At 36.3% G+C, this 19,924-nt stretch overlaps 1 protein-coding gene across 1 annotated transcript in view; it reads right to left on the bottom strand.

Annotated features, from left to right (window-relative positions):
• Positions 1-19,924, bottom strand: part of THSD7B (thrombospondin type 1 domain containing 7B) — a 909,295-nt gene that overhangs the window by 61,289 nt on the left and 828,082 nt on the right. The window contains exon 18 of the mRNA XM_007964862.3: positions 381-522. Coding sequence (XP_007963053.3) covers positions 381-522 — 142 coding nt within the window. The remainder of the gene's footprint in view (positions 1-380; positions 523-19,924) is intronic.

The following is a 19,924-nucleotide window of genomic DNA, read 5'->3' as shown; positions in this document are numbered from 1 at the left end:
TGAAATAATAAAAAGCAGGAAAGAGCCAAATTCTATGACAGTATGATTACATTTTCTCTCAATGGTAAATTATTCTCTGCTACTTATTTTTGTTGTTTCAGTTTATCATGGCTTAAATCAACATTTTTCTGAAATGTTGCCAAATCTTTCTAAGCTTCTCTTACTACAGAGATTTTATGTGGCCTTGCTGATTCAACATGCCAAGAGTGAGCATTTCTTTCTGTGAGGGGATACTAGAAACATCAAGTCCTCAGCCTTTTATGCAAGACACTCACACATTCTACTCTCCATTCTTAATCTTGAGAATGAAAACACACACCAAAATTCTCTCATTAGTCAATGTTCAGGGAAAACGACAAGGTCATAGATTTCAGCTGTACCTGTTAGATTGTACTGGAACTGGAAGCAATTTTCATTAAGGAGGCAAGGCTGCACCTGTGAGTCTTCAGCACAAGTCCTTGAGCTCAGTGATGGTCTTAGCAGGTGGCGAGTTCTTCTCTGCATTGTGTGGGGATCGCATGACTATTAAAATCAGAGTAGGAAAAGTTAACTGTGGGCAATTTATTTGATAAATTATATAAGATATACACATATAAGTAGGCATATATAAAATAATATAGGCAATAGATTATCTGGAGGGTTAAATATATTACTTAGAAAATGAAATCATTCTGTGATTTATTAAAAACTGTTTTTTTTCCACCTGACAATTCTTTGTTTTTTCCTGTGTTACCTCGAAGGCTACATTTCTATCTCCCACATATAATTAAACACACGGAGACTATTTCTATCATTTAAACTCACACTGTACTCTCAAATAGTCTGCAACAATGTAAGAGATCCATATATTTTGAATGTTTAAATGCTTTAAGAAAAAAAAGGAAGACACTGCCCTGTGACCTCAGATAGTCTAGTCTAATAAAAATAATCACACAGAAAATTTTCCTGAGAAAATCATTTTTTAAACACTAGAACACAGAGATATAGAAAGGGAATTATAAAATCAATATTGCCAATACACTAGAACCTTCTTATTTGGGGATGCCTTTGGTCCACAGAGCATGGACAGCTGTACGCTGTTGCCTTTCCGGCAAAATTAATGTGAAAATGTGAACTCCAAAGATATCCTGCAAATATCATGATACCTGTGGCTCCACGTGTCCTCCTCAGCTCCTATAACACTCTTGACCCAGCCCCTATAATAGCCTCAGCTCCTGTAATACTCTTGACCCAGGTCAACTGGCCTGCCAGATTTCATCTAACTGGTCTACCCATAGTGGGGCTTCAAGCTCCTCCTACTCGAACAATCTTCTTTCCACTGTCCTCCAAATCCTATTCACCGTTTTCAGAACATTAATCAAGCGTTACTCTTCTCACAATCTTTTATCTAACAATGCCAGGTTCTTCTCTTCCTTTTTGAGCAAACTTCCACCCATGCTTAGGATATTCTATATACAGCTGCTTCTAAACACATACATATGTGTATCCTCGTGTGCTACCTTTCTTTACGTCGCCATTCTGTTTCTTCATTGCCCTGCCTCTTACTTTCTTTACAAATTCTTTTAGGGCATGTTGAATCATGGTTTCTACTTCTCATGTCACTCCTTGAAAGTCTTGATATCAACTATATGTTGCAATTTTTCAACAAATACTATTAAACATGTTGACAACGTGCTATCCCGGACCCCCAAATCTAACAAGGTCCATAGATTCTTAAGTCATGGGAGAAATAAAAGTCTCTGGATTAAGATCATCAAATCACCATTTCTATAGGTGGGACATTTTATTTGTTTTTTATTCCTATTCCCCTTTCATATATAGTAATAAAGAACAAAACCTATAAACTGAGTCTTGGCTATGAATCAAAATTATTATGTTGGATTGCACTAAAATATGCAAAAAGCATGCCACAATTTTTTCTTTTAATTGTAAAAGTTTGAACCATCGATACACATTCACTATCCATGTGATTTTGTATTTGGATCTGTCAGTACTTATAAAGTAATTTTATACTTAATTGAATCAAATTGTCTCTAGATAATCAAGAAAGGCCCATGAAACCAAGCAATTATTCTTAATTATCTGCACATGAATTCCATGCTAAATGCTTACCAATAATTTATTACTATTTTACCAATTAATTTGAATGCTTCTTCTCATGTGGCAGAATAATAACAAATGATTTGTCGATAAAATAAAATGAAAGTATCTTGGTAGATGCTCCTGATTAGTGCTCTCCTGCATTTCTATCTTATAATCAATTAATGTCTGAAACAAGTGATTAGAGGTAAAGGCTTAGGTACCTGCTTAGTCTAAGCTATCAAGTAAAAGAGAAAATAAAACATACACACATCAATCAAATTACTATGTAACCTTGAACAATTCGCTTCTATACTCTAAACCTTAGTTCTTCATCTAAACCTAGATGAGACAGAAGAATGGGGATGGGATGAAACTTGATGAGATTTAAAAATTTTCTTCCTCGGATCTCATAGTCCATATGTGTCTAAGTCTGATGGGTATAGTTCTAAAATATCTTCTTAGGGCTCATCCACATTTCATACCATACAGTTTCGGATAATTACATATTAATATAAAGAAAACCAACACTGCATCTTACTCCCCTACTAAGTTACTTCCCATAGAAACAGGCAAAGAGGATTGCATGGGTTCACGAGCATGACTCAGCCTTGTCTCAGGCAGTATTTTCACACTTCATCTTGTAAAAATTCTCCTAGTGCTGCTAACAAGTGATAGATTACTGTTTCTCCTTATTTCTTTCTAATAGCTATTTATAGAAAGTTTAATGTTAGTGTTTTTATCCTTATTTGTTTCTCTCTATTAGCTGTTTATAGAAAGTCCATAAAATAATGAATTATCCACAAGAGAGATGGAAGAGGGTGAGGATAAGTAAAAAAGAGAAGAGAAAGGATGTTTATATCTCTCTGGATGATTTCTTTATTAGATCAAGACTCTTCAAATACAATTCTGGATCTTCTCTTCTCTAGAGTAATTATATAGACATATTGTCAATTTCCTGCATATAGAAGTGGGAAAATGATGTGTGAATAACTAATCAAAAGTCAACTTTGGACCAGTTTTATTTTTTAAAAATCAAGGTTATATAGCTAATGTTTATTTGCTAGGGAAGATGATCCAGTTAGAACCTGTTAGTGTCTAGTACAGAAACCCCTTCATGAGACTAGTTTTTCTAACTTACTACTTTTGTAAAGCAGCATTTACCTTAAAGTTCAGTCTTCCCTTATGACGTTATGCCTTCACACATTTTGTTATCTCTAGAAGCAAAGTCTTTTGCCTGACTTAAATACTTGTATTCATATCCCTCAAGATGAAATCAGATGTCCTTTGTGTGAGCCTCAATTGACTTGCTTGGACCCATAATAAATGGAATTGCCTCATCTAGTAAACATTTCTGTTACATGTATTTATGTTTGTGCATTCCTTCCTATGGGCAATTAGAGAGCCAAAGTCTTAATTTTCTTAGACATTCTGTGCCATGTACTGTGTCTGGTATAGAGCATACAAATAATAAATGTTTGTTATGTGTAATAATTTGGTTCTTCAAGGGTAATATGACTATATTTTTGTAAGCTGCCATTAGGGACAAATGGCCAAGCCTGGATTATGATCATATTGTCTGAATGTAAGAGTTTCCCATAGCTATGTATATCTGATGAAAAGAATATAATATTTTCTCTTTTCTCATAACATTTCCTATAAAATCTAGATGGCATTTTCTAGAAAAATAGAATCCATCAGGAAATTAATAAAAAATATACATAACTGAATTTTAATTTACTCATATAAAAGATGACAGACAGATAATTTAGATAAGACATTTTAAATACATCTAAACAAAGAGGTATAACTTGATGTTTTTCTGATTATCACTGAACTAGTAATAATCAGAGTTTAATAAAACTTGTGATAAATCCAATTATTTGTGAATTTAAATCACTCTGCAAATTTCTTGTCTGGGGATGAGCGTGACTCCAAGGCCTGGCCATGTAAGCTTCCATCAGGTACAGAAACCCAATGCCTTTATTCTGTTACAGGGTCTAACTGATAATTCTGAGATGGTCTCTCCCTTGGATAGCCTATTAGTCCTACTGTCAGTAGCTTTGCTGTTTCTCTCTCTGTCTTTTCCTGAGGCCAAAATGGATCTATACTTCAAGAACTTTAGTTTTCTTATTTGGAAAAATAGTGTAAAACATTCACAAAAATACCTTTGCAGAGCTTTCGGAAGAATTTAATGAAATTAAACCCTGGTTCTCCAAAGCTGACAAGGAATGAGAAAATATATAGAAAAGTCTGGATCTGAAGAATTGTTACTGTTACTCATGCTTCACAGGTTTAACACAGTTCTCAGAGATTCTTAGGCGATGGTCACAGAAGTAGAGACAAGATCTTTTCACATCACAGTGCAACAAGGAGAGCCAAACCAAGAACACACAGACCATATGCTCAGTATAAAGTGACAAGCCATCACCACAAATCCCAAACCACAAGCAGGTGGGACTGACAGTGGAAGCCCTGGACCTGTGTGATATCAGCATCTGACAGTAGAGAGAAGAAGGTAAAAATGGGGCAATCTGATGACCCAAGGCAACCAAAATGGGGAACTAAAGCTGAGACCTGGAGAAATTTTCACACTTCAAGAGCAGCTGAATATAAGGGGTTTATGGAGAGGTCTTGGAAGCTGACACAGTCTGGATCCACTGAACTGTCAACATTAACAAGCCAGAGCTCCCTTCCAGAACAGTTTCCTCCTCTCCCCCACCCCTCTACTAAACAGAAACAGGTGGGAAGAATTTCCCAACTGAGTGAAACAAGGAAAATAGCAATGAGGAAAAAGAAAGGACCAGGAAGCAAGGTGAGGAAGGAAATGGGAAACATTAAATCTCACAAAGTAAGCTGTTTTCTTTTTGACCGTGTGTGTGTGTGTGTGTGTGTGTGTGTGTGTGTATGTGTGTGTATGAGAGAGAGAGAGAGAGTTGGAGCCTTGGAGCCATGAAATCAAATGAGAAGAAAATAATCCTCAACCATACTCCCTTTTAAAAGTTCACAGAAACTAATTTCACAGAAAAGTAAACAAAGAAAGAGATAAAATTTAGATTCCATGAAAGGATATTCTAAGGAAAAAGAATAAAAGGCAGATTAACATCCCCACAGATTAGGCAGTGCAGCAGAAAGAAATGCACACAAAACATATAAAAACTACTGTATCCAAAGGGGTTAAAAGTCACTTAAGAAATGACCCAAGATATAAAAGAACAGCAAAAGATTAGAAAAAATTCAAAAATTAGGTGACAGAACCCAATAAATAATTAGAACTTTAAAAATTATTTTTAGAAACAAAAATGAAACAAGAAGAAATACAAGAATAAAAATACAACAAATAATGCTTAAAGAGAAATTAAAGATGTAAAGAAAACAATTACAAAACACATTCAAAAAGAGATATAAAATAATTTGAAAAAAACTGACAAATAGAGAAGGAAAAGCAGATGCCACATGCATGTAATAGAATTTCATGAAAATGAAAACCAAGGCAAGAGCACAGAACTTAACGAAAAGAAGATTCAGAAAACTTTCCAATAAAAATAAAGAAGAAAATTTCTAACTACTTATTGGAAAGGCACATCAGACTCACCAATACTGAGACATATCCTAGTATAATTATTAAATTTTATAGAAGAGAAAAAAATTCTTTGAGTATTGGTTTATAAAGAAAATAAAATATTGTCAGACTTTTTTACAGGAAAATTTTATTCAAGAAGAAAATGTAGAAATATAATAAATATGCACGAAAAAAAAAAACCCACATGATCCAAGGATTGTATGTCCAGCATAGCTCACTTTCAAGTATAACGACCAAAGATAAATGGACACAAGACCTGAATAGACATTTCTCAAAAGAAGACATACAGGTAAATGAAAAAATGTTCAATGTCACTAATCATCAGGGAAATGCACATCAAAACCAAAATGAGATATCACCTCATTTCAATTAAAATGGCTATTGTCAAAAAGACAAAAAAAAAAAAATGTTAGGCATGGATGGAGAAACAGAGGGACTTATACTCTTTTGGGGGGAATGTAAATTAGTCCAGCCACTATGGAAAACAGCAGGAAGTTTCCTCAAAAAATAAAAAATAAAATTCCATATGTCCAGCATTCCCACTACTGTGTAGTAGTGGGAAATGAAATAAAAGGAAATGAAATCAGTTATGTTGAAGAGACATCTGCAGTTCCATGTTTATGGAAGCATTATTCATAACGGGTAATATATGGAGTGAACCTAAGTGTCCATCAGTGGATGAAGGGATAAAGAAAATGTGACATACACAATAGAATACTATTCAGCCACAATAAAATGACATCCTGTTTCTTTTTTTGCAGCAACGTGAATGAACCTAGAGGACATTAGGTTAAGTGAAATAAACCAGGTACAGATAGACAAATATGGCATGATTTTACTCATCTGTGGATTCTAAAAAGTTTGATGTCATAGAAGTAGAGAGTAGAATTGTGGTTGCCAGGAGCTGGGGAAGGTAGAGGAGAGAGTGAAATGAGGAGAGATTGGTTAACGAATAGAAAGCTATACTTAGATAAGAGGAATAAGTTCTGGTGTTCCAGTACACAGTAGGGTGATTATGCTTAATAATATTACACTGCATTTTTAAAAACAGCCAAAAGAGAGAATTCTGAATGTTCTCATCACAAAGAAATAATTAATGTATGAAGTGATGTATATGCTAAATACCCTGATTTAATCATTATACAATGTATACATCTATCAAATCATCACATGTACCCCATAAATATATACAATTATGTGTCAATTAAAAACGATTTTTTAAAAAACATAGATATACTGTTAATAACATGCAAGAACTCAAACTCATGTTTCCATGAGCCCTATCTTAGGAATTTCCTGGAGACTGAGTTTTAGACATACATTCCAATGACTGGAAATACTTCAATATAGAGATTTGCAATGAGCCACTTCACAGGTGGAACTTAGATAAAAGCTACATGCTCTGAAGATCTATATAAAACACAAACGTAAAAAAGGGAGAATTTATATGAAAAATATTAATGTTTTCAAATACTCGTGTTGGTGGTAGTATAGTATTATTCTGAGAATGTTTTCTTTTATGTGGAATAAAGCAAATGTGTAATTATTATATATTCTATTTCGATTATAATCTTCAGTGTCCTTGATAAACTTGATTCTTAGTATGAAAAAAAGAGACAGATGTAAGACAGAACTAACTCCTGTTGTTCTGAATTTCAATTGGAAACATTAGTATATACCCACTTTTATATTTTGTCTTCAAAATAAAGGAAATAATAATATATATTATAAAGTTCTGCCTACTGAAGTATCTAGGAATAGTGGAATCCAGTAACAATAAGCACTCCTAAAGCTCTTTCTGTGGCACTGAAGAGGCATTACCACTAAAACAAATCAGGTCTTTATAGAGCAATAGCTGATTCCGAGTCTGACAAAGGAAATGTCCAAGATGAGCCTGAAACATCCTGACATATATAGCACAGAAGCTAATGAGGACCACCACAGTCTTTATTGAAATATTTATAGGACACATTTTAAAAGACTATCACTAGGAGAATCTGAATATTATTGTAAATGATAATTGAAAAGGATTAAAACACATTAAATTTCTTTAAATCTGTGATTTCACAACAACACAAAAAAAGTCATATATGGTGAAAGCTGTTAAAAATTCCCCATTTTGAAAACCAGCAAATAAAAAGTTGATATTAATTTTGCTTGCCTCCTCAATACAAAATGGATTATTGAATAATTAAATGGCCATGGAAGCAAAAATTCTTTCAATAGAAACAGTTCCACTAACAAATGAGGAAGAATGATAGAATTTGAACACTGCCATTTTGCATTCCCTAAATAGCAAAGGCTGTAGTCGTTGACCATCAATGATAGCCACACTCACAAAAAGTGATAAACACACATTATGTGCTTTCTGGAAAACAGCACACTTTCTATGAAGGAGACTTGTGAAAGACTAATGAAGCCTTGATATCCAACTTCCAGTTTACAGGAAATTCAAGGATAAAGGAACATGTTAAACCTCACCATGCAGATGCAATTCACGAAAGAGAGACTGAAAATGTTTATAGAACAGGTGGCCTGTTTCCTCACCAATAAATTACTAGGAAGGGGGAAAACAAGCAAGGGGAAGAGAAGCTAGGTTAAAAGAGGTTTAAAGACATATCTAAAGACAGAACTAACAATCTGAATTTGAACCACTCTGGTTTTAGACCTGTAAGGAGAAGTAAGGAAAAGACTATCATAGACATCAGGGCAGAATTTACTTTTAAGGAAAGCAAGTTAGTTACTATTAGGAGGAAGTTGTGAAGTTCTTCCTTCCAAGTAGCTGGGAAAGTTCTGCCTCCTGGGTGACTGTTACAAGGGTATTCAGCTAATAATTATTTAATTGTATATTTGTGAAACATATAGTTTATTTGTTCTGCATCTGTGTCCTAATCAATTTTGAAGAAGTTAAAAGAATCTTTCTCTCATCGTTCTTGGAAAATGCAAGATTATTTTCAGTATGAGATTTGAGAGTTTCCTGACAACCATCTTTTCCAAAGTGTGTTGTTTTCTATAGTGTGTTAGGAGGTGCCAAGAGAAAATCAGGGTTCCTAGTCAAATATAATGAGAAAACATTGACCTAAATAGTGCTAAACAAGGATTTTTTGCAATAGAACTTAATGATGTTTGGCAGAGTCTGCGATTTGTTATTAAAATCTATTTTCTGTTTTCATTGTTGGCACAAGACTGGATCACACATCCCAGTCTTCTTTGCAGTTAAGTGACCATGTTACTGAGTTCTGACAAATGAGAGATAAATGGGAGGTCTTATGTGACACTTCCACTCCTGACACTAAATCCCATTTGTCATCCTCCAAGCTCTCTGCTCCCTCCACAGAGCTGGAATAGTGGTAACCAGAATTACTTTGAAAGTCAAGCTTGAAGGCAGCACACCCACTATGGGCTTGGGCCTCAGAGTGATGCATGTAACAGATTCAGATTGCCCTTTCCACAACTGGAAAACTCACTTTGGACTGTTTTATGGGTGATCAGCAAAAATTACATTGCATTTGAACCATTATAATTTGGGACTATGTGTTTTGACAAATTATCTATAACTGGTACACTGTACATGGTGACTCTTGAAGAGTTTCAAACTTTTATGTTTCAATTTAGCATTTCATGTAACACAATTTGAATTACAGATTTAAGACACATGAATGTGAAATCATTGTAAATTACAAAGTTATTAATTTATTATCTATACGCATCACTTGGTCTCCTTGAAAATTTTTCTATTAAGATTTACACTCATTTTAAACAAATAGTTTTTGAAAATACATTAAATGCAAGACACGACACCAATGAATAAAACATTATCTAAGGAAGAATTTTCTTTTTAGAGTCTGGATTTTCAAGAGATCATACCTTGTCTCCCCAAAAGTCTTACAATTACGCTTTAAAAGAACATACTAGGGATTTAAAAGGAAATGGAGCTATTTCACTCTCCATACAAAATAAAATAACTTACTAATGTTGCCTCTGAGAAAGTTAATTTACTAGTTTTTTATACGTGTTGAAAGGTAAGGTGGCAGGTGGGTGAGGTTAGTCTTACTCATCCACATAAGTGTTTTTTTTTTTGTTTGTTTTTCAAACTTCAAGCCATTACATATTATTGGGTTGTGAAAACAATATTAGTAACTAATACTTCTGTAGTGTTTACTATATGTCAGTCACCTTTCTAAGTTCTTTAACTCATTTCATCCTTATAACTGCCTTATAAGGTAGATATATTATTATTCCCATTTTACTGATGGCAAAGAGAGGTTAAGCAATTTCATCAAGATTACACAGTTAGAGGCAGAGCCAAGATTCCAACCCTATCAATCTTGTGAGTGCATGTTTTTAATTATGCCATCTTGGTTCTCAATTTAGTGGGTAAAAGCCAGCAATATTCAAACTGATAGGGCACAGCATAGTAAACATCTCTCATACACTCAGGGTAAAAATTATTTCAAAAAATTATATATATATATATTCATAATATCTATAGGTAAACAATGATTTGTGTGTTTTTTGTGATATAACACACATTTTTATAGTAGACCATGGTCAAAAATGATTAAAGGTCACAAAGGTAATGATAAATTCTTATCAAAAGAATTTTTCCATTACATAGACTGTCATGAACATTATGGCAAAACTGTGTTTTCATTATAAAGGTTTGCTTCTCCATTTTTTGTGTGTTTTGCTATAAGCTATAACTTTTAAAAAGAAGTGGATGTTCACTCTATTTTTCTCTCTAGAATATTTCTCCGTAAGAAGAAACTATTTTCTTCTTTAAATGCCAGAATTAATTTCAGAACAATACAATTATCAAATTAAGTTTGTACCTAGAAAACTTACATTTGCTTTCAATTATATGACATCTAAAGCAAAAAATGTGATTCTTAAATGTAAATTTGTCAGACAAATTAATTTCTGAGGCATATCTCTTCCCATAGAAATGGGTATGTAGTTAGGTTGGTGTCTTCCGCCTATCTAGATAAATTAGACTTAACTAGAGAAGAAGCAAAAGCTAGTGTCTGAGTCAACTCTTCATGTGTTTAGAATATTCCGTTTCACAGGGTTCTTTGTGACCGAATGTGAAGGAGGATCAAAACTCAAAAACTGTTGTTCACCTTGGGCTAACACATATCATTACTGACCATGAGGTAGAAGAAAGTAGAACTGAAGGGGGTACTCCAGCAGTCCAGGTGCAGAAAGCATTCCAGTAACTATACTTCAACTCCCTCCTGCTAACGCCCTGGGCTTTTTCACCTTAGCCATGCCTTCCATGGATACTCTCAATACTAGAAAAGTCACTCTTCAAATGTGGTCCCAGGACCAGCAGCATCAACATCACCTGGCAACTTGTTAGAAATACAAAGTATTGGGTCCCCCCATTCTAGATCCACTAAATCAAAAACCCTGGGGTACTCCAGCCTGGGCGACAGAGCGAGACTCCGTCTCAAAAAAAAAAATAAAAATAAAATAAAAAAATAAAAAACCCTGGGGTAAAAAAAGACAAAAGAAAAATCTTCTTCAGGGTTTGGACACGGCAATCTTGTTTTAATGAGTCCTCTAAGTGGTTCTAATGCATGTCCTAGTTTGAAAACCAATGCCCTCAAACCATTGTCTCTGAACTTTATGTGCACAATAACTAACTGATATCCCCATCCCCAGCACCCTCCTCTAATCTTCCCCATCGCTGTTAATGGCAACTCCAACAATCTAGAGGCTCAGGTCAAACAGTTTGGAGTCAATTCTGATTCCCTTACTTTTCTTACACCTTACAACCCAAACCTGAGCAAATTCTTTCAGCTCTATCTTCAAAGTAGAATGCACAATCCATCTACTTCTCACCATTTGTGCCACTCCTACCCTGGTAAAAGTCACTATCACTCTTCACTTAGATTATAACAATAACCTCATAACTGACTCCACTCTTCCCATTCTACAGATTATGTTGCCCTCTGGGGCCAGAACTATCTTCTTAAAATAGTGCAGGCCAGATTATTTAATTCCTCTCTTTCATACCCTTAAATGGCTTCCCAACTTAGTGAAAACCAAGTCCATTTCTATGCCTACAAAGTTATACATAATCAGGAAGTGTATAGTCCGGAGGAAGAAAGAGCATTACATCTGAATGCTCATGGCCTGCTTACACAATCTGCCCATTCACCTCCTTACACTACCTGCTTACACCTCATTCACCACTCTGGCCTCTGTGTTGCTCCTGGAGAGCTCCAAGCATTTCCTTGCCCCGGGGCCTTGATCTTGCTGTTCCAGCCGCCTGCAGTGCTCTTCCTCCAGCACCTGCAGGACTTGCTGCTTTATTTGCTTCTGGTCACCACTGCTCAAAGCCTTCTCTATTAGAGAGGACTTCTCTGATCATGCTATGTAAAAATATCAGCAACTACTCCATGTTACTCCTTGTCTTCCTATATATTTTTTCTTCTCCATATCATTTATCACTACTTCATATGCTTTATATTAATTTTGTGCTTTTGGTGTGTTTTGTTTCTTTTAAATTTTATCTTTCCCCTAATAGGCTCATGCCCTTTAGAGATACTAGACAAATAGATTTCCACAGACTGTGTGTGTTAGTGAGTGACAACGCAAGCTTTGCAAGGGCAGTCTGGCCTTTCAATTGTCTCAAGTAGAGAGAATATTTATCACTTAGCCTCCCCAGGGGGTTGGGATATCTAATGAGTTTAATGAGATTAATGAATGTAAGTATCCTGATTTCCTGGGAGTTTTGGATTTTGCAAGTGCAGTGTACTCTTATCACGAATGCATTTTACACAGGTCAAAAGATAGCGTACAACACAGGAATGTTTTCCATAACATCATTGCAAACCTGATTAGAAATTGAAACACTATAAACTAATCTGGTCAGTTAGAAGGGCCAGAGGTTTGGATTTCTGGGGTCCTGCAGTGAAGATGGTCTCTTTCTATACTTTAATTTTAAGGAATTTAACAAGGCATACATATCTGTACATAAAGGAATAGCTCCTTACAGCTTCCACTGGTCTTTTAAGAAATAAATGGATAATAGAGAGGGAAACCAAAACTATTCTGGGTGCTATGTTCTTCCCAAAATAATAGCAACAGGAAACATTTAAAAATGTCAATACATACCTAAAACTGTGCTGAACATTCCATATTTACTCTCTCACACAGCCCTTTAATCTCCCAAAGAGCTAGGTGTACTTTTAATGTCCTTGTTTTTACAGATAATGAAATTAAAGATCAAAGAACATAACAAGTTCATAGTATATGTCTAAGCTGAGATTTCAATCTGGGAGGTCTAATGTGCTCCTCAGTAATGGTTATACTTGTAAAGCACTGGTGCTTGTGGAGTATGTTAAGTCGGGGATAACTGTTTTTTTGTTTTTTTGTTTTTGTTTGTTTGTTTGTTTTTTAAAAAAGCACCACAGAGCTGTATTGTTATTGCAGTTATTGTAACTTGAAACGCATTTAGCATGGCCAATGGTAATTACAGATGGGGAAAGAGAGGGAACAGACACAAGGAACTAGAGCTTATAAGCTAATCAAAAAGCAAGATAAATCACAGGCTAAAGAATGAGAGAGCCAAGCTAGGAATAGAACAATAAATAAGGCTTGCTGCCTGCCTTTGAGGAGTCCACAGTTCACAAAAGATGTTCCCAGTCAAGGGGGCTGGCTTGTCAGATTTAGAGTTAATTGGAAGGAGAAGTGCCAGATACATGTTTGAGTATTAACGGGACTGACAAGACCAGGGGCAAAAGCTATGATATCATCAAGATGATATAACGTTCCTGGTAAGACTTTGCTGGCCTACTGCAAAGAGGAAGTTAGGATGATGCATAAATGTCAGTAGATGTTTTGCTTAGCTAAGTTGTTTGGGTGAATATTTTATAATAGGCAGGGACATCTCCACGTAGTCTTTTTGTCTGGTACTTTATGACACTAAGGAGTTGTGAAGTTGCATATTTACAATCTAGTCAAAAGTTTTGGAACAGATAAATGATGTATAGCATAGCCAATCACAGAAATTGAGGCTGTCACCTGTTTATATTACAGTTGGAGTTTGGGAGTAAAGAAAGAAGAAGACCAAGTACAAGCCAAAATGCTGGCCTGCATTCTCCAAAAATGTCAGTGATTTGGCATTGAGAGAGGAAGAAAGAGATTAAAGAGATATGATCCTCAAATGCAATACAGTCTGGATCCTGTAATCAAAAAAATATAAATACCATAAAGGGCATTATTAAGACCCATGAGAACTACAAATGTGGACTACAGACTAGTTATAAGTATTTCATTGAGGCTGGAGTTTTAAACCATGTTGTGATTATTTTAGAAAATATGCCTTCATTTAGGATTACATACTAGATGCCTACAACATATACTGAAATGGTTCAGAAAAGATAATAGGTGTGTGTGTATGTGTGTGTTTGGAAGATCTGTGTAGAGTATAGCAATAGAGATACATAGAAAAAGATCTAGACATAGAGGTAAGTGTATGTAGTAAACTTAATAATCGATGGGGCAAATTTTATGTAAATGAGTTTTTCTGGAAATTTTTTCAACGAGAGAGATATAAATGGCACTGGAACACCAATATTAGAAGACACTAATGAATAACACAAGTGAAATGTAGGCTCCTCAAAGGCAGGCAGCAAGCCTTATTCATATTTATCTATATGCCACCCAAAGGGTCCTTAGGTGACAGTTGCTTTTTGAAATGAGGGCACACGAAACTCTTAATCTCAGTTTCCCTCTCTCCTTTCACTTTCTCTCTCTTTGCTTTCCTCCTCCACTTCCACCTTCCTCTTTTCCTTCCCATGCAATGCTTACTTCTCTTTCTTTATTCTAAGCCCCAGCCATTCAAGAACCAAATTTAAAGTCAAGCCAAAGTAGTCAATAAATTGCTTGAGGCTTCCTGGTCTGTGAGGAGCCCCAGAATAATATCTGGAATGAGACTCCCAGGACAAAAATTCTAGTCTCTGCCAGCAGAGTAGGGGTACTGGGTCTTTCTCTAGACCTCAGAAAAGTAAAAGGGGTCACTTCTATGACATTTCTGTTTTAATATTTGTGCCCCCTTCATTCCCACTCCCTACCATACCAAAGAAAAGGGGCAAAACAACGGATCTAGAACATGTCTGGGATTTCACTCTTCACCTTTTCCTTTCTTCTTCCACCAAAGAATGCAGGGCCCTTTCCTCTCAGGTTAGCCAAAGCCACTTGATCTGCTTGTGGAAGAAGTGTTAGTCAGTTGCATACTTGGGGCTAGCAACATAGAGGCCCCCACATGGGACTTTGATCTTGGTCCATTCTTTCTAGTCACGTTGTTGTTCTGGGCTCTCCTCATACAGGATGTATTCTTTTTTTTTTTTTCCCTCTTTCCTCATCACTCTCCCACGCCACTTTGCCTAACTCGCCCTTACTTGCCTCTCAGGTTTCTAGAAAAATATTCTCTTCCTGAAAGATGTCACTGATCTTCCCAGGGGTTAGAAAATGTGCCAATATCTGGGTGTGGTGGCTCACACCTGTAATCACAGCACTTTGGGAAGCCAAGGTGGGTGGATCATGAGACAGGAGATTGAGATCATCCTGGCTAACATGGTGAAACCCTGTCTCTACCAAAAATACAAAAAAATTAGGCTGGGCGTGGTGGCGGGTGCCTGTAATCCCAGCTACTCAGGAAGCTGAGGCAGGAGAATCGCTTGAACCAGGGAGGCAGAGGTTGCAGTGAGCCGAGATCACACCACTGTGCTCCAACCTGGCAACAGAGCGAGACTCCGTCTCAAAAAAAAAAAAAAAAAGAAGTGCCAATATATGCTTTTTAAATACCCTTGGCTTTTTTACTTTTAACACTACTGCTCTGTTGAGATTGAGTTGGAATTTTCTCTATATCTCAGGAGACTGTTTGTTCCTTGGGGACAAGGTCTCTTCATCATAGCACTGATCTCTACCATAATATCTGTTACATAACAGGTACTTAATATTAGTCAAACACATAATATTTACAACTGATTTTTGTACTTATGTGCCTGACACTGTTAAGTGGTTTACATGTATTAATCCTAACACTGGCCTCTGAGTTGCGCACTGTTACTCCAATTTTCCAGACATATTGAGGTTAAATTACTTGCCCAAAGTGCCAGTGTCAAGGTGTATATGCACATGAAAGGAGACAGGGTAAAAAGGAGAATGTGATGAGTTTGGGCTGTTTCTAAATCTTAAACTTATTTTCCACAATTGTTTACTCAGCATCACTATGTACTTGCCTCTCAAAATAGAAATTAGCATCTGGAAAACAAGACATGCAGCCAAATAGAGAAGGTCCATTTTGTCCAGGGGCCTTATTGAAATGTGAACAGAATCTGGGAGGTGAGAGGATGCTCTCTATAAAATTTATGCTTATTAGCTAATTTGAAGGTCAAAATACCCAAAGGACTTATATGTGCAATTTCAGAATTATTATTATATTATGTTATTATTACTTTTCTACTATTACAACCATAGCAAAAAAGTAATGATTTAGAAATTCTACAGATAAATATTAAGAACTAAGAAATACTAGTGGGATGTAATAAATCTAATATAGTCAAATATATCACATATTTCTTTAGGAAATCACAGTTTGCATAATATTATTCATAGATACTTTTTAAGGTAATAGTTATATTGTACCCAAAATGGAAAAGATATTAGAAAAGACTTGGAAAGAAACATGTAAATTTTAAAAAAGTTGAAGTGTGTGCAAAACTCAACAAGAGATCACTGTGCCCAGTATGACTCATCAGTAGGGACCTTTTATGGAGAGCGCCCCTGGCAACTGACATTGTGAGGTTCCATGGGAATAAGTGCATTTTTACATTCTTTTCCATATAAGCAATTTTGGGGATTAAAACGATGCAAAAGAGGACTTCTAGGATAACCTAGATGATAGATATATGTTAAAATTGAAAGCAAAAATCTGGCTTTTCTTCATAGACATGAAGCACATATATTAGATGAAATAAAAATCACAGGTAAAGTGGAATATAGATCACACATCTGAGTTCAAAACTGGTGCTACAGAGTAGTTTAATACTGAAGTTTTAATAATAGCCATCATAATAATGAAATATTATTGACAGTAAAGACATATATCACCTAGATCAAAGAGAGGAATTGAGTCATTTTTAATTTTTTTTAATTTTTTATTTTTTGAGACGGAGTCTCACTCTGTCGCCTAGGCTGGAGTGCAGTGGACGGATCTCAGCTCACTGCAAGCTCTGCCTCCCGGGTTTATGCCATTCTCCTGCCTCAGCCTCCCAAGTAGCTGGGACTACAGGTGCCCGCCACCTCACCCGGCTAGTTTTTTGTATTTTTTAGTAGAGACGGGGTTTCACCGGGTTAGCCAGGATGGTCTCAATCTCCTGACCTCGTGATCCGCCCGTCTCGGCCTCCCAAAGTGCTGAGATTACAGGCTTCAGCCACCGTGCCCGGCCTGAGTCATTTTTTTTAAATTAAATTTTATATTTTCACTATTTAAAAAGTTGAAATAGTCACTTCTTTTTATACTTCTCGAAGAAAACTCTTTCCTTACTTTCAGAAAGCTATGAGCAATTAGAAATATTTATTATAAGTGAATCGGGGATCTGATGCTGTTGTTTTTAAGTTGTTTTAGATTTTATTATTATTATTATTTTCGAGATAGAGTCTCACTTTGTCACCCAGGCAGGCTGGAATACGGTGGCACGATCTTGACTCACTGCAACCTCCACCTCCCAGGTTCAAGTGATTCTCCTGCCTCAGCCTCCCAAGTAGCTGGGATTACAGTTGCACACCACCAAACCCGGATAATTTTTGTATTTTTAGTCTTGAACTCCTGACCTCAGGTGACCCACCTGCCTTGGCATCCCAAAGTGTTGGGATCACAGGCATGAGCCATCATGCCTGGCCATGTTTTAAATTTTTTTAATATTATTAATTTTTATGCATTTGTAATGCCAAGACAAATTATATTTGATATTCTAAAAAAGTAATTACACTAAGTTTTATAGATAGTAAACTGAGCTTGAAAGAATATCAGCAACATGCCAAAGTCACATAGCATAATAAGCAAAACAGAGAGCAAAATCTAGATACTCCCTTCTTGCTGTCTTCGTGGATGTCAAGTACTATATCAAGTGTTATCTTTTTATACTCGCTCTATAAATATTAATTCAATAGCAAGAAGAATCATTTTATTGTTACCACAGTGGCTAATGAGTCTCAGCCTTCATTCTAAATTATATGGTAACTAGGACCTTCCAAGTATACTACTGTTCAATGATCTGGGTGTTCCAATGTCAAAACCATCCTACAAAGAAAGTTAAAGAGTTAGAGAACCCATTTTAGGACATTTTAATTACACAGGACTCATTGGAAAAAGTATACTTCTTAAAAAACAAAAAACAAACAAACAAAAAAAACTAAAGTCACTGTGCAGAAATAAGATTCATTTCTCCATGTCTCAGTCTCTTCACTCAGCTTTACCCCATATAATTCACAATGATGTGAAGGCAGTGAAGTGAGATAAGCTTGAAAGCACTTTGAAGAAACAAAAGGCATTCTACAAATAAATGGTGGTGTCCATATCGCAATGGTGTGACACTCAGGCAAGGGGAGGAGTTCATGCTGGACTGTGCCATGAGACAGCAGTTCAGCAAAGCATCATCTAATGAAAACCAAAGACTATCAAGCTCCAACTCACCACCAATTACACTAAGCTGGAGCAACTCAATCAAGCTCCACTAAAAACAAAATAAAAATTGGTCAGGCACAGACAGTCAGACTCTGGAATGTAATGACTGGCCATGGGAAGGGTTGGTAACTGCTAAAGCAGGGTCATTGTGGATGGTAGACACAGATATGTGGCACAAAGAGAAACTCCCCATTGAAAGGTGCTATGGTTTTAATGTGTCCCCCAAGGTTTACGGGTTTGAAACAATCCCAAATGCAACTGTGTTGAGAGGTAGGACTTTTAAGAGGTAATTAGGCCATGAGGGCTCCATTCTCATGAGTAGATTAATTCTGTTATCTCAAGAGTGGGTTCCTTATAAAAAAAACAAAGAAACTTGTCCCCCACCCTGATGCTTTTTTTGCCCTTCCACCTTGGGATGATGCACCTAGAAGACCCTTGCCAGATGCTAGCACCTTGATATTGAACTTCCCAGTCTCCAGAACTGTAAGAAATGTCTTTCCTTGGCGGGACGTGGTGGCTCATGCCTGTAATCCCAGTACTTTGGGAGGCCGAGGCAGGTGGATCACGAGGTCAGGAGATCAAGACCATCCTGGTCAACATGGTAAAACTCGGTCTCTACTAAAATACAAAAAATTAGCTGGGCGTGGTGGTGCACGCCTGTAGTCCCAAATACTCGGGGGGCTGAGGCAAGGGAATCGCTTGAATCCGGGAGACGGAGGTTTCAGTGAGCCGAGATTGTGCCACTGCACTCCAGCCTAGCAAAAGAGCAAGACACCATCTCAAAAAAAAAAAAAAAAAATCTTTCCTTTATAAATTACCCAGTCTGGGGTATTCTGCAATAGCAGCACAAAACAGAACAACACCCAATGATTCTCCACTCTCAATTAATGTAGCCTCAGAAATAAACAATACATTTGAAGGATAATTTGGATTGTATTCCCTCAAGAAGCCCAAGGGATGACCAGAAAGGGGTGAATGAAAGCAGCACAGGTAAATGTGAGAGGGAACAGGCCACTGCAATTTTGGGAACTCAGACACAGTGAACAGAGATAAAATTTCAGAGCACTCTGTTGAATAGGCGTGACAGATTTTCATCAGATTGAAATAGTTTGCTACAGTTATGACCAATTAGGTGGAGCTGAAAGGATACAGATGTTGGCTTCTGAATGAGGCTCAATTTCAAATTCTGATCCTGCAACCTCAAGTATTATGAGTTTGATTAGTTATTTCATTGCTGTATCTTTCACTTTCTTCATTAATAAAGAGGGACTAAGAATGCTACACTGTGAATTAATACTCCTTTAATAATGAGATAATGCATGCAAAATGCCCAGAACAAAGAAACATCATTTTTAAAAACTTCTTTTACTTAGAAGAATGGTTTCAAAGACAAACAGTCATGTGTCACTTAATGACGGGGATATGTTCTGAGAAATCCATCATTAGGCAATGTCATCATTGTGTGAATATCATAAAGTGTACTTACACAAACCTGGATGGGATAGCCTGGTACACACCTAGGCTATATGGGATAGTGTATTGCTCCCAGATTACAAACCTGT

The sequence above is a fragment of the Chlorocebus sabaeus genome, chromosome 10 (assembly GCF_047675955.1).
Source record: "Chlorocebus sabaeus isolate Y175 chromosome 10, mChlSab1.0.hap1, whole genome shotgun sequence".
Taxonomy (NCBI): domain Eukaryota; kingdom Metazoa; phylum Chordata; class Mammalia; order Primates; family Cercopithecidae; genus Chlorocebus; species Chlorocebus sabaeus.
The sequence above is the reverse complement of the archived record's forward strand: the minus strand, read 5'-3'. Positions and strand labels throughout refer to the sequence as shown.